The following is a 15,212-nucleotide window of genomic DNA, read 5'->3' on the forward strand; positions in this document are numbered from 1 at the left end:
GCCCTAGAAGCAGCTGGCTGTGCTGCATGTCTTGGGCAGAGTTCCCCAGATGTGGCAGCCATACCTGGCCAGGGCCTCTGCGCTTGGCGTGCGTCCCCAGCCGCGTCTCTGCTCCCTGAGTCCCCACCCACAGCCTCCACAGCCACCCTGCCTGCCATGTTGGGCAGAGGCTCTCTGGGAAGGCACGTGTCACATTTCTGCCACCTGCAGGCTGATCCGAGGAGCTGAGGCGCTCCAGCGTCCCCAGACATGTGGGGAGCAGGGGTGGGGGCAGTCAGGTGCATTTTCAGAGGCAGATGGACCAGCTGGGGCTCCTCCACGGGACAGCAGGCGGGAAGCAGGGGGTTCCCGCTCCAGCCTTCTCCCTCTGGCGCACCCGTCCCGAGCAGGAGAAGGTGGCCCTTATTTATGGGGAGGGGGGTGGTCAAACTGTCCCACCTCATAGGAGCAGAGGTCCCCTGGCAGGAGGACCGCCCCCAGGCACCTGAGGGTCCAGGAGCTTCCTCGGGTGTGATCCCCATCCTTGTGGCCACGTTTCCAGTGGCTCCAGGAATGAAGTGGGTCCTCTCCCCTCAGAGGCAAGGCTTGGACCCTGAGCCTTAGGGTCCCTGGGCTTCCTCCTTCCCTGCTGGGCCCAGTCCTGCAGGGGTGCCAGCTCCTTCCCTGCAGGCAGCCACGCCTCCCGGGAGATCCGGCGCCCTGAGAAATAGTCCTGGCCCTCTTGGATGTTCTAGTTGCAGTGAATAGAAGGGCCTCCATGTGTGGTTAGGGAAGGCCCTGGCGGGCTGGCTGGATCCTTTAAACAGCCCTGCCAGTGATCCTTTGCCTGCCTGCCTGCCTGCCTGCCTGCCTTACCAACACGGCCACCCCCAGTTCAGGGGGCCATTTTGTTTGCCATCGAGGGGAGGAAGCCTGCAGACTCCAGTCTGTACCCCCGTGTCCCTGGAACACTCTGGTCATCTGGCTCGTCGCATGCCGAGGTGCAGGACTACCTCTGTGCTTCAGCCTGTGGGCCACTGTTGGCCTCTTGACCCGAGGGCTCTGCACTGCCCCTTTATCCTGGAGAGTGAGCTTGTCCCAGACCCAGGAACCAAGCTAGGGGAGAACCAAAGTCATCAGTGATGTCCTTGTCCCGCCCAGGTGGGAACCTCGGGGTACCTGCACCTCCTGGCCCTGCGGGTTGCGTCTGGCCCCGGGATGAGTCAGCTCTCAGGGAACCAGGGAGAACGGGCAGTGCTTCGAGCCCTTTTCTCTGTGGTCAGTCTGCTAAAGTGATTTTTCTCAAACCGCCTTTCCGATCGCATTTCCCGATATGAAGGGGAAAATGGAAGGTCGAGGAGCCTTTGGGTGGCTGGAGAGCCATTTGGGTGTGGTTTGGGACCATCCCTTTACCCTCCTGCCTTCTCCTCATCTGGGGCAGACAGGATCCTTCTGGCCTCTCCTCCAGGACCTGTGTCCACTCAGGGTTCCCTCCTTCAGGATCAATGCTCTCATAGGCGTCGCTTTCCAAGAGGTAGGCGGGAAGAGTTAGCTACCTACAGAGCTCTCTTTTCTGTTGGTCAAAGTAAGAGATGCTCTTCATAGAAAACCAGGAAGTAGAGACAGCAGCGAGGATGCAAAGTCAGCACTTGCTGAAATCTTGGGCCTGCGTTGGCACGTGGGCGGATTGCACTGCCTTTTTCTGAGCAGCACGATGCTTGCCCTCCCTCTGACCGAGTCCTCTGTCCCAGGCCACCGAGGAGAAGGAGGAGATGGAGGAGCTGCAGGCCTACAACCGGCGGCTGCTGCACAACATCCTGCCCAAGGACGTAGCCGCGCACTTCCTGGCCCGCGAGCGGCGCAATGATGAGCTCTACTATCAGTCGTGTGAGTGTGTGGCCGTCATGTTCGCCTCCATCGCCAACTTCTCCGAGTTCTACGTGGAGCTGGAGGCCAACAACGAGGGCGTCGAGTGCCTGAGGCTGCTCAACGAGATCATCGCCGACTTTGACGAGGTGCGGCCGGGCCCCAACGCCCCCTTTCCCATCACCAGATGCGAGCAGAGGCGTCAGGCGCTCTGTGTCCCAGGCACTGTCACAGGCATCTGCATACATTTCCTCCCCATCACCATGTCACAATGGGGAGGACGTGGCCCCCGCACGTTAAGCGTCCTGCCTTGGGTCACTGCCTGCAAGCGGCAGAGCTGGAGTTCCAGCCCAGCTGTTTGAATTCGCAGTCTGTGCACGTTGGCTGCCCCGTCGAAGCCCCGGCTGGCTGACTCGCCCCCATCACCCGCCATTCCTCTCATGCCATCTAGGACTGGATGGGGCTCAGGCTGGGACTCAGCATTTGAGCGAGTCCGAGGGAGGAGGAGTTCCCAGGCTCCAGGAGGAGGCAGGACAAAGATGCAAAGCCCTGAACAGCAGAGGCAGAAACAAAGACATTTTCTTCTTGGTTTATTACTCCCTTGTTGAGCACCCAGTGTGCGCCACCTGGGGATGCTGTGACCGGTAGAGCAATCTCAGGGCTGGGAGCTCACCGCCTAGTGAGCGTGAGAGGGACGAGCCCAGCGGGAATCCAGGGGCTGGGGCGTGGAGTGGGGACCAGGCAGTGTCAGAAGCAGGCCCCAAGACTCCCGGGCGGCGGGGTAACTGGAGTTGGCTGCAATGGGTGTGGACAGGCTTCCGGCAGGTCCTGGAGACAGGAGGAGAGTGTCCTGCTGGACAATGGTGAGGAGGTCTCCCTGGGAGGGATGGAGACCTGAGCCGGGAAAGGGGAAAACGGCTGCCAATCCCTGTCGGAGGACAGAGCCCCAGAGGTGACTAGTGACCTGGCCCCAGGGGCTCTTGTACGGGGCTGGGCTCATAGATAGCCCACAGCCACTAGACAGCCACAGGGTAAGTGCTGGAGAAGGCCAGACTGTTGGGGAGCACCAGGGCTTTGCACTGAGTTGGTGACGGAAATGGGCCCCCTGTGTGAACTGAGGCAACAAGAGGGGCCGTGCTGCTGCACTTCCCTGCAGACCTCAGTGCCCAACTTGGGGGTGACCCAGCTTGTCCTCCATCTGTCCAGATCATCAGTGAGGATCGGTTCAGGCAGCTGGAAAAGATCAAGACCATCGGCAGCACCTACATGGCCGCCTCGGGCCTCAACGACTCCACCTATGACAAGGTGGGCAAGACCCACATCAAAGCCCTGGCTGACTTCGCCATGAAGCTGATGGACCAGATGAAGTACATCAACGAGCACTCCTTCAACAACTTCCAGATGAAGATCGGTGAGCCCAGCCTGGAGGCCCGAGGGCTTGTTGGGACTCCCACCCCCCATCCCCCCTGCCGCCACCATGACCCAGTCCAAGCAGAGGCTAACACTGCAGTGTGTCCCTGCCCGAGGGGTGGGGGTAGGCCCCCATCCCACAGCAGAGTTCTCCCAGGGCCTGGAGGTGCCTCCTCTGCATGGTGGTAAGCACTGGACACCCTCTTTCCGAGTTCCTGCCTCTCCCACTCACTGTGCCTGCCAGAAAGGCTTTGTGTGGGGATGCTGTGCGCCAAGGGCAGAGGGGCCCCCAGTGGGAGAGGCGGGAACTCAGAGAGAGGTTATCACTGAGCTCCAAGTGGTTTCTGTGCACACGTGAGCACGATCTTCTAGGTGCTCTTCTGGTCTACGTGAACTGGGGAAAGAAATGGTGAGGATGTGGAGATAAGTCAAGTCCACATATCTTCCCTGGATCCCTTCTTTGTCAAATGCCTTGGCCCTCGCTGTGTGGCTTTGAGGAGCTTCGTAGATGCTGTGGTGTCCTGGAGGCAGGGCTGCTGCGGGAGAGAGTGGGGAGCTCTGAGCAGAGGCCCTGGGTCAGTTTCAAAACAGGCAGAGCCATACTCTACTTGTTCAGAAAATCTTTGAACCAAAACCCTATATAATTTGTTTTCATTATTTGTATTAATTTTATTATTTTATTTCTTAATTGAAGTATAGTTGATTTACAATATTATATTAGTTGTGGGTGTACAACATAGTGATTCAATATTTTTATAGATTATACTCCATTTAAAGTTATTATAAAATATTGGCTATATTCCCTGTGCCGTACACCTTTTGGTATTCAATTTTGTTGTTTTATTACCCCAACCTTTTATTCTGACACGTTTCAACTCTACAGAAGAGCTGAAAGAATAGCGCAGAGAAAACCCACGTACATCAGCACACTTGCCTGTTCGCTCCCCTACTATATCCACAAGATGATCTCAGAATCACAACTCTGTGTTGCTTGATAAGGTTCAAGGTGTCTCAGCAGTTTGTTTTTTTAGCATGTATCTTGCCAAGGATGCCCAGGCTTTCAGAGTAAGTGTTCCTTTTTCAGAAGAAACTGCTTTGTCAAGCATTGCTCTCTCCTCCTGCTGAGGATGGTGGAGGTAAAGAATGCTTTCCAAAAGAGCAGGCCTTTGTTCTTGTCAAAATTTTACTGTATGATCGACCCCCCCTCCAAGAAATATCTCAGGCCAAAAATTATTCAGATTTCAAATTTTGTAAAAAAGGAACAGAGATTCACCAACAAAAATACTGGTGTTTCAGTTCTACAAATTAGCACATTAGACTGAAATATTGGATTCCTAAAAGTCAATATTGTGATCATGAATGTCCTCAGGAGACCTTTCGTTCTGGCCCGAGTGCTGGGAACTGGGCTTTCCCCGAGGGGCTGGCCGTGTGGGCCTGTGGACACATGCCTATGGACTGGACCAGGTTTTCGTTTTGCATCGGCTGCTGGAAAGCCAGACCAGATCCAGCTGGGGGCCTGCTTTAACCGACGGGCAGCCTGTGCTTCTGTGTTAATGTCACTCTTGGTTTCCTGGGATGTTGCCATTCTTATTTTCCTTTCACCCCATCTCCCTCATCCGCACTCATCTGCACTTTTCTCCCAGTGTGTACTTATTTCTGTGAGCTGCCCCAGCTCCTTCATTGGACCAGGACTGGGGACTGAGTGGCAGGCAGATAAGTAGCTGGGCAGGCAGTTGGGAGCCTTGTGTGGCAGATCCCGTCCTACAGACTCAGGAACGTCTTCCCTGGGGAGCGTGGCTTTTGGCCAGTGAGGGCGACAGTCCAGCCTGGGGTAAAAAGCTACATGTGGTTTGATGGGACCAAAGAGGAGGGTCGTGGAGGAAACAGTTTTGAAAACTGATGACATTTCTGACTTAGTGAGTGGCCATGGGGTGTATGTGGGAGCTTCTGCTGTGTTTGTGGTCCTGCAGCTCACACACAAGAGTTAAGCAACAGTGAGGCTTAATAAGGCACAGTGTGAGAGACAGTTTATGTAATAGGAGGCAGCACCCTGGGGCTTGGAGATGGGGCAGGAAATGTCTAGCGAATGCCGGTTGAGGCAGATGTGTCCAGGAAGGACTTCACCAGGAGAGAAGGAGGAAGGACACTTGAGGTGGAGACCAGCACGGCAGAGGCTCAGGGGCAGGGTTGCTCAGTGTGGTCTTGGGCGGGACTGGGAAGGCGGACAGACCGGAGCAGAAGTGTAGGAGAGAGATGCAGAGGGAGAGCCCATGTGGACGGTGCTGCAGCACCACCGCCCCGGCTCAGAGGCCTGAGGGAGGATTACCTGGAGGAGGAGACTCTGGGGGCAGGGAGGTGGGCTAGGAGGTAGGTTCTAAGAACGAGAATGGTGGCACCCCTGAAACAAACAGAGGAGCAAGGAAGAAGAAAATGGCGAGTCTGGTATATTGAGTCTGAGTTGAAGGTGAAAACTTAAATGCCACCGAGAGAGGGGGAATTAAGGAAAGGCAATCAGACAACGCAGAGGTTACTGGAAACTTTGAAGAGGGCAGTCTAGCGGTGGATTTGCAGGAGCTGAACGTTGCCTGGGTGGCGAGGACACAGGAGCAGCGGCTAAGTGATTGGGTTCCTGTGGTCTCAAGATAGCAAGCATGCAACGGGAGCAGAGCAGTGGCAGCTGTGGCGTTAGGCACAGCCTCAGGGCGGGAGGACCCTGGGTGTCTTCAGGCCAAGAGTCGGGGGTGGGGGGGAACGGTAGTGAGGGCAGGCAGGGCAAGCGTCAGTCTGAACCCTGATGAGCACTCTCACTTCTGTCCCCTGCAGGGCTCAATATCGGCCCCGTAGTGGCTGGGGTGATTGGGGCCCGCAAACCTCAGTACGACATCTGGGGCAATACCGTGAACGTGGCCAGCCGCATGGACAGCACCGGCGTGCCCGACCGCATCCAGGTGAGTGCAGGAGCACCCCTGTGGGGACCTCTGTGTGATGCTAAGTGGTCTTCCGGCAGGCCGCCCGCTGTCCCCAGTCAGAATTTCCACAGCCAGATTTGAGGGTGATGGGGCAGTTGGCGCTGGTATCTTGGAAGCTTGGAGAACACAATTGTGTTTTGGTCCGTCGGTACCTTGGACAGATCTTCTACCCTGTGCAAGCCCTCTACTGGCCACAGAAGGAACTGGGGGGATGAGGGCAGCCAGCTGCAGATGCCAAGCCACCAGGCACGCAGAGCGGACACGAGGCGGCCGCAACGAGCAGGGTCTTGCCAGATGGAGCCCACAGCACGCAGGGCCTAGCTGTGAGAACCAGACGAGGCCACTGGTCCCGGGATGGCGCTCCCACCAGCCTCAACAGCCAAGGCGCCTGGCCAGAGACCTGGAGACGTTCTCCCCTCTTCATCCTTTGCACTGGTGCTTGGGATTCCCAGGCCTGCTGCTCTTCAGCCTCTTTTCTTTGTTTTTCTCAGGCCTTCCTTGGTTCTTTCTGCTCCAATCTGACACAGAGAGGCCCTGGACTGGGCTCTAGTCCGGCACCCCTGGGTCCCTGTGAGGCTGTGGCCGGTCATTTAGCCTCCCCGGCCTCGGGGGCCACTGTTAAGGTCCTTGCTCACACGGACGCTGCGTAACTGGCCCCTAACTTCTCTCCCCTGGGGGGCCTCTGAACAAAGGGGCTGGCCTGGCTGCTGCCTGAGGGCCCTGGCCAGATGGCCTTCTCTCACCTCCATCCCTGTGCCAAAGCGGGGGGCGGGGGAAGGGACAGCAGGATGGGAGTGGGGGTCCTCAAGGGAGATGGGGAGACAGAGCCTCCAACCCCACCCACAGACAGGTGTGAGGGGCTCAGTCAGTAACCACAAGACAACCCAGCACCTCGCCTTTGCATGGGGCTTACCTTTCACGGAACATGCTGCCCCCTCCTCCCTGGTCCGACAGCAGGCGTGTGATGGGGGCGCTGGCGGGGGGCGGGTGCTGGCTATGCTCGGAAATGGCTCTTGGATCACCTTGGGGTGAGGCACTCGTCGTCCTGCTGCTCCTGTGCCCCCTGCTCTGGCCCTTCGCCCTGCAGTAGTGCTGTGTCATTACTGAAACCACCTGTGAGTTCTCCTCTTTGTTCCAAAAGCCAGAGCAGAGACAGGCATCTGAAGTGAATCCGGGCTCTAGCATTTATTAGCTACGTAACATCGGGCAAGTGACTTAGATTTTATGAGCCTGAGATCATGGTTCTTACCTCACAGAAGGATGAAATGAGATCAGCAGTGGTTCTCCAACTGTCTGTGGTGAAAAACTGGTTTCTAGAACTTTCTGATCACTCAGGAGTGAGACTTTGGTAAACCCTTGGGCACTGATTGTGGGGAGTCAGACGGCTGTGAGCTCCTGAGCGCCTCCCCTCAGCGTTGCGTTTCTCCCGCTGTGGACGATGGCAGGCAGTTTGCGGGCCGCAGGCACACGCGAGGTGCTCGCCACGCCACGCAGCAGGGGTGGGTGCTGCCGTCCTTCCGGTTTCTGAGGCTCTTCGTTGGAGGAGCCGGCCCGCAGGGGCACGCCGCCCATCCTTCCGAGTCGGAGGCAGTCAGGGCTCAGGTCATGAATGGCCTGTCCTCTCTCCTCGTTTGCCTCTAGGTCACCACAGACATGTACCAGGTGCTGGCCGCCAACACGTACCAGCTGGAGTGCCGGGGTGTGGTCAAGGTCAAGGGCAAAGGCGAGATGATGACATACTTCCTCAACGGAGGGCCCCCGCCCAGTTAGCAGCCGCTGCGTACGCCAGGCAGCCTGGCCTCCAGAGAAACGGTGGAAGCCTCGCTCCAGCCCACGAAGCCGCCCTGAGATTTTCCACTTTGACTCCAGAAGCAGCTTCTGCCTTGGCGGGCGGGCGCTCTCCGTCCCAGGCCCCGGGGTGCCAGCGTCCTGCGAGCACCAAGCTGACCAAAGATGTCTCCCCCTGTAGTAGACGCCGCCAGACTCGGTCGGAATCTCGTTTTCTAGCGGGTGCTGCGGCGCGTGCGCGGGCGGAGAGGCGCCGCTGGAGGGGCCTGGGCGCGCGGCAGCTCTGTGTGCGGCTCCGCGGGAGCACGGCCTCGGCGGGCGGGAGGCGGCGCCACCTGGCCTCGGGCCCTGGGGCTGCTTTTCTATGTGAGCCTTTAAACTTCAGACCGAGGCCGAGGCCCTACTCCGTGGTGGAGGAGGCCTGGGTCAGGAGTGCTGGCTTTGGAGGGACCGAGGCCTTCCTCGCGGGCTCCTCCCACACCGACACACACAGCCGGTGCCCCTGGAGGGGGCAGAACTGCGAGGGGGAGGCCAGAGGCCCCGGAGCAAGGAGTGGCGGTTCTGAGAAAAAGAAAATATTTATTAAATAAAACAAAACACGTTTCTGTGCCCTTCTTTAGACTATGCTAGTTGTATGCGTGTAAGAAACCCACAGGCAAAGCAGGATGCCACTGGGGAGGGAGGGCGGGGATCCCAACTTGTCTTTTTGTATTTTTTACTTTGTATTATTGAAAACCTTGGAGATCTAACAAATATACCAAATTCTATATTTTGTAAATTCTCTATATTAGAAAACAGCTGTGCACAGCAGGGCATTTGTGCTCATTTGTACTGTACGTATGTCAGTGTACTGGAGTGTGTGTGTGTCTGTTTATGCTGCGGAACTGGTCTCATTCAGGACACCTGTTTCCCTCACTTCAGATTTCCCCAGGTCCAACCAGAACAGTGAGCATGTCCTTTCGGGGTACCATAGGTAGGAAGATGCATGCACACATTACCCCACCTCTCTCTCTCTCTCTTTCACACACACACACACACACACACACATCACTTCCCCTAAGTAAAATGCAAACAAAATGAAAAGAAGACAAAAGCTGCTTTCCCATCTCAGGCCAAGTCGGAATCAAGGGAAGCAGCCTCAACCTGCCGTGGACAGCTCGGCCACCTTCCACCCTTCTGCTCCCTGAGATGTCAGCGTTTGCTGCCTGCAGAGAGGCAGCTTCTGCAACTCTGAGAGCTCAGCTGGTGTTGGGGGTGTGAGGAAACCTCGCCTGCCTGGCTCCTCTGTTGGCCGAGGTGCAGGTGGCTCTCTCGGGAGATGATCCCTCAGACTTGGGGATGTAATGTGCAGCTCTCAGGCAAGGAAAGGGCGGTGGCCTTGCTCTCCACCTGCAAACCAGACAGAGGAAAGAGTAGAGGCCAGCTTCGGAGTCCATGGGGCAAAGCTAGCAGAAATTTCGTTTTGTCTGAGTTTTGTTTTGGGGGGAGGGAGCAGTCAAATACACGAAGAAAAAGCTCTATTTTTTATACCCTATGAGGGAGGCATTTGGGAAATGATATACTATTATAGAGACATATTCAAACAGAATCCTTTGGTCCTGTGCCCAGATCTTCTCGTTGCTTCTCAGGGCAGCATTATTCTTCCCTGCAACATGGGCTTGAAGGAGGTGAGGAGGCAGCTACATGCCAGCTGCGAAATGTTACTTTGATGCCCATCTGCACCACCTCTCACTGGACACTAGCACCACCCTCCCCTTTCCACACACTGTCTCCCACCCCAGTTTGAACACAGCTCTGAGAAGCAAAGCTTATGGACCTAAAACTGGCAGCCTTAGTCTCTCTGTGCTTTTGCTGCTCCAGCCTCTGAATTCTGCATCACGCCTCTTGCATCTGTCACGAGGGGCCGGCTCTCTCCCTGGTGTTGTATTCAAGTCCCTGACCCCTCCATATGGCCCACCAGTGGTGCTGGGTTTTCATTTTGCTCCCAACCTGAGTAATATGTGTGCTGAGTTTCTCCGGTGTTTCCCCTGTTGGTCATGGCCTCCCTGGCCTTGTGGGGACCCATCCTCCCCATCCTGGCAGTGACTGGTGACAACGTGTAGTGCTAGCTCTTCATTCCCTCCAAGGGGTGTGCACACTTTTTATCCCTGCTCTTGCAAAAATGAATACAATTATGATTTCCCATGGAAATTGAAAAGTCTATTTAACTAATTTAACTATTAAACACTTTCACTGGTAACGTGTCCTGGTCTGATTTACATCTTGGGCCGTGGGCCTGGCTCCAGTTGGAAAAACAGTGCACTCAGCACAGGAGAGGCACTGTGGAGGGAGCCTCAGAGGGTGGAGAGCGCCCCTGAGTGGGCACAGCGCACTGCTGTGGCGAGAATGTCAGCTGAAGACTGCAGTCATTGTAGCAGCAGGTGGGAGAACGCTGGTGACCTTGGACTGGTGACCTTTGACATGCCAGGGTACAGGAGGCTGAGGGATGGAGAGATGAGGAGAGGGGCCAGGGGTGAAGGGGACAAGGGATGGAGGATGGAACCAGAAAAGATCCAGGGTCAAGGGGAGGATGTTTTAAAACAGGTGAGCCAAACATGTTTCTTTGCTAAGTGAATGAAAATTGAAAATACAAGAGGGAACACAGATCATCGAAAGGACCCAAGTAGGTGGCAGTGGGGGAGATGAAGGCAGGAGGTGAACTGACTTGACCTGGATAGCTAAGAACAAGGGCTACCATTTATTAGGCACTCTGTGTGCCAGAGCATGGGATAAGCACCCTGCAAACATGATGTCATTTAATCATCCTGGCCACCGCATTTCGCTGATGAAGAAACAGAGAGGTTGAGTTACTTGCCTAAGTCCACACAGCTGGTAATTAACAGATGAGATTAAAGCGGGCCTGTCTGGTAAGCCCACGCAGGGGAGTAAGTTCACGTGTGTCCAGGACTCCTCCTCCCCTGAGAGGAAAGGAAAGGGGGTAGGAAGCCAGGGGACACTTTTCAGCAATTCCCAGCTGCTGCACCCATCAAATGCAGGGTTATATTTGGGTTCAGGAAATAAAACCAGAGGGGCTTGGTCAAATTAAATTGAACACAAGTGAAAATGAAGGAACCGTTGAAAGACACTTCACTGGGGTTCATTGCAAAATGGCCACATGGGGACACAGATGTGGTAGTCCTGGTCCTAGGCAGGTCTCCTGCCCCAAAGAGAATAGGCATTAGGAATTCAAATGTGCGTGGTGAAGGATGTAATTGCATAGAGCTAAAGTTTAATTCGAAGATCTTTTCAGGCAGGAGTGAAACCATGGGTAATTGTTAGTCAATTCCATTTCACCTGTAACCTGCCTTCGCTAATCAAGGTCATTTTAATTGTTGCTACAAAAGACTTGCGTGTCCTTCAATCTGCACGTAGCCGAAACAATAACATATTGGCCCGAGTTGTTTTCCAGAAACTTAAGAGTCAGCTGCTTCTGGTTCAAGCTGAGCTGGTTAAGACTCTTCACCACCAACCCTTCAACTAGGCATGCGCAAGTGACCTTTTGACCGAGCAGAGGCCTGTAGCTTAGTTACGCTTGCGCAGAACAAGGATTTTTGCACCTTTCTCCTATCACCTTTCCCCACACTCCCTGGTTCTCATACCGCCCTGCTTCTTTATTGGTTATCCTATATAAATACCCCGAGCCCCTTGCCTTGGGGAGGTGGATCTGAGGTGTGTTCTCCCGTCTCCTCTCTTAGCTGCCTTGCAAATTAAACCCTCTGTTTGCTGCAAACCTTGGCGTCTCAGCGTTTCGGCTTGCTGTGCTTCGGTGAGCATGAACCTGGTTCCCTAACAGGTTTGGTGAGCCAGCCAGAAGGTAAGTCCAAACGGAGTTTTGCCCATGGTTCATCAGCCCCCTGCCAGTATTGAGAGCCTGTAGACAAGTCCAAGTAGCGGCCTGGGCCATTTGTTCCAGGGGCGACCTCTCCCACCCACTACCCCGGATTTACGCGGGGAGGCGCCGCTGACCTCCGGCGCTTAGTTTCCTTTTGGAGTGAAGGAACAGTTTGGAAGATGTCTTTTGGATGAGAAACCTTGTTAAAGAAACATACCTGTGCAAGCCTGACCAGATCATGGGCTGGAGGCCCACCTGGCGGGATTGTGGCAGATGAGGTAAAAGGTTACAGCTGCTGAGGGACCCTGAACCTGGGTTAAAGGCTTGGGACTCCCGCGGTTTGGGTTTGGTTTGGTTTTGTCTTGGTCTTGTTTATCCATGTCTGTGTTGGGTTGTCTTACTTATTAAGAACTGGCTATTGGGGATGGAGCTTCTTGGTGACTATAGCAAGGACTGGTAGAAAGATTTTGTTGCTGTGAGCACCTGGCAGTAAAGCCCCTTCAAAATCGGAAATGTTCATTCAGTTCCCTCTCGCAGCCTTCTAGGCTGCGTTCTCCAAAACTGGGGAGATCTCAGTGATGAATCCATGGAAAAGAAAAAGATGCTATTTTTTGGTAACACTGCATGGCTTTAGGCCTAAGACCAAAATGGCCTGAAAATGGATCCTTAAATTATGATACAGTTTTCTTTGACTTTTGAATTTTATTTTATTTTTTTATACAACAGGTTCCTATTAGTCATCCATTTTACACACATCAGTGTATACATGTCAATCCCAATCTCCCAATTCATCACTGGCCCCTAGTTTGACCATCTCCTAAGAGTTTAATAATAGGTCTGGCATTCTGTGTGCCCCCTCAGGATATGTCTTCTGTCTACACTTTGATTACCAGTCTTGGGCCTATGAATGCCTTGACAGCTGACACGTAGGTGGTATTTGATTACTGGGATTGAGGAAAGGGAATGTCGCCTGCTATTCCAGTTCAAGAATCAAGCTCCCAGTCACGACAGCCACTGCCTGTTGCTCTCGTGGTGTGCACTGAGGGGAATTCAGTATGGAAAACCAGGATGCATGTTGTGCTTTGGATGATGGCCCTATATAGTAAAGATGCATATCTAAGGAATAATTTGAATGAGCCCAGACTCCAAAGACCCCAAATAGCCAAAACAATTTTTATTTTTTTTGAATTTTATTTTTTTATACAGCAGGTTCTTATTAGTTATCCATTTTATACATATTAGTGTATACATGTCAATCCCAACTCCCAATTCATCTCACCACCACCAACACCCCCCCCACCACTTTCCCCCCTTGGTGTCCATACGTTTGTTCTCTACATCTGTGTCTCAATTTCTGCCCTGCAAACCGGTTCATCTGTACCAATAATTGTTTTTCTCTTTCTGACTTACTTCACTCTGTATGATAGTCTCTAGATCCATCCACGTCTCTACAAATGACCCAATTCCGTTCATTTTTATGGCTGAGTAATATTCCACTGTATATATGCACCACATCTTCTTTATCTATTCTTCTGTCGATGGGCATTTAGGTTGCTTCCATGTCCTGGCTATTGTAAATAGTGCTGCAATGAACATTGGGGTGCATGTGTCTTTTTGAATTACGGTTTTCTCTGGGTATATGCCCAGTAGTGGGATTGCTGGGTCATATGGTAATTCTATTTTTAGCTTTTTAAGGAACCTCCATCCTGTTCTCCATAGTGGCTGTATCAATTTACATTCCCACCAACAGTGCAAGAGGGTTCCCTTTTCTCCATACCCTCTCCAGCATTTGATGTTTGTAGGTTTTCTGATGATGCCCATCCTAACTGGTGTGAGGTGATACCTCATTGTAGTTTTGATTTGCATTTCTCTAATAATTAGTGATGTTGAGCAGCTTTTCATGTGCTTCTTGGCCATCTGTATGTCTTCTTTGGAAAATGTCTATTTAGGTCTTCTGCCCATTTTTGGATTGGGTTGTTTGTTTTTTAATATTGAGCTGCATGAGCTGTTTATATATTTTGGAGATTAATCTTTTGTCTATTGATTCGTTTGCTAATAATTTCTCCCATTCTGAGGGTTGTCTTTTCATCTTGTTTGTAGCTTCCTTTGCTGTGCAAAAGCTTTTAAGTATCATTAGGTCCCATTCGTTTATTTTTGGTTTTATTTCCATTACTCTAGGAGGTGGATCCAAAAAGAGCTTGCTGTGATTAATGTCAAAGAGTGTTCTGCCTATGTTTTCCTCTAAGAGTTTTATAGTGTCTGGTTTTACATTTAGGTCTCTAATCCATTTTGAGTTTATTTTTGTGTATGGTGTTAGGGAGTGTTCTAATTTCATTCTTTTACATGTAGCTGTCCAGTTTTCCCAGCACCACTTATTGAAGAGACTGTCTTTTCTCCATTGTATATCTTTGCCTCCTTTGTCATAGATTAGTTGACCATAGGTGTGTGGGTTTATCTCTGGGCTTTCTATCCTGTCCCACTGACCTATGTTTCTGTTTCTGTGCCAGTACCATATTGTCTTGATTACTGTAGCTTTGTACTATAGTATGAAGTCAGGGAGTCTGATTCCTCCAGCTCTGTTTTTTTCCCTCCAGACCGCTTTGGCTATTCAGGGTGTTTTGTGTCTCCATACAAATTTTAAGATTTTTTGTTCTAGTTCTGTAAAAAAAAAAAAAAAAAAATGCCATTGGTAATTTGATAGGGATTGAATTGAATCTGTAGATTGCTTTGGGTAGTATAATCATTTTCACAATATTGATTCTTCTAATCCAAGAACGTGGTATATCTCTCTATCTGTTTGTATCATCTTTAATTTCTTTCATCAGTGTCTTATAGTTTTCTGCATATAGGTCTTTTGTATCCCTAGGTAGGTTTATGCCTAGGTATTTTATTCTTTTTGTTGCAATGGTAAATGGGAGTGTTTCCTTAATTTCTCTTTCAGATTTTTTATCATTAGTGTATAGGAATGCAAGAGATTTCTGTGCATTAATTTTGTATCCTGAGGCTTTACCAAATTCATTGATTAGCTCTAGTAGTTTTCTGGTGGCATCTTTAGCATTCTCTATGTATAGTATCATGTCATCTGCAAACAGTGACAGTTTGACTTCTTTTTTTCCAATTTGTATTCTTTTTATTTCTTTTTCTTCTCTGATTACCATGGTTAGGACTTCCAAAACTATGTTGAATAATAGTGGTGAGAGTGGACATCCTTGTCTTGCTCCTGATCTTAGAGGAAATGCTTTCAGTTTTTCACCATTGAGAATGATGTTTGCTGTGGGTTTGTCATGTGTGGCCTTTATTATGTTGAGGTAGGTTCCCTCTCTGCCCAC

The 15,212-nt window shown here is 52.0% G+C and overlaps 1 protein-coding gene across 1 annotated transcript in view; it reads left to right on the plus strand.

Annotated features, from left to right (window-relative positions):
• The window catches only part of ADCY5 (adenylate cyclase 5), a 158,767-nt gene extending 148,522 nt beyond the window's left edge, over nucleotides 1-10,245 (plus strand). The window contains exons 18-21 of the mRNA XM_060150460.1: nucleotides 1,731-1,994; nucleotides 3,052-3,256; nucleotides 6,079-6,203; nucleotides 7,866-10,245. Coding sequence (XP_060006443.1) covers nucleotides 1,731-1,994; nucleotides 3,052-3,256; nucleotides 6,079-6,203; nucleotides 7,866-7,994 — 723 coding nt within the window. The 3' untranslated portion in view covers nucleotides 7,995-10,245. The remainder of the gene's footprint in view (nucleotides 1-1,730; nucleotides 1,995-3,051; nucleotides 3,257-6,078; nucleotides 6,204-7,865) is intronic.
• Nucleotides 10,246-15,212: the final 4,967 nt, after the last annotated feature.

Source organism: Lagenorhynchus albirostris, chromosome 5, assembly GCF_949774975.1.
Source record: "Lagenorhynchus albirostris chromosome 5, mLagAlb1.1, whole genome shotgun sequence".
In the NCBI taxonomy this organism is placed as follows: Eukaryota; Metazoa; Chordata; class Mammalia; order Artiodactyla; family Delphinidae; genus Lagenorhynchus; species Lagenorhynchus albirostris.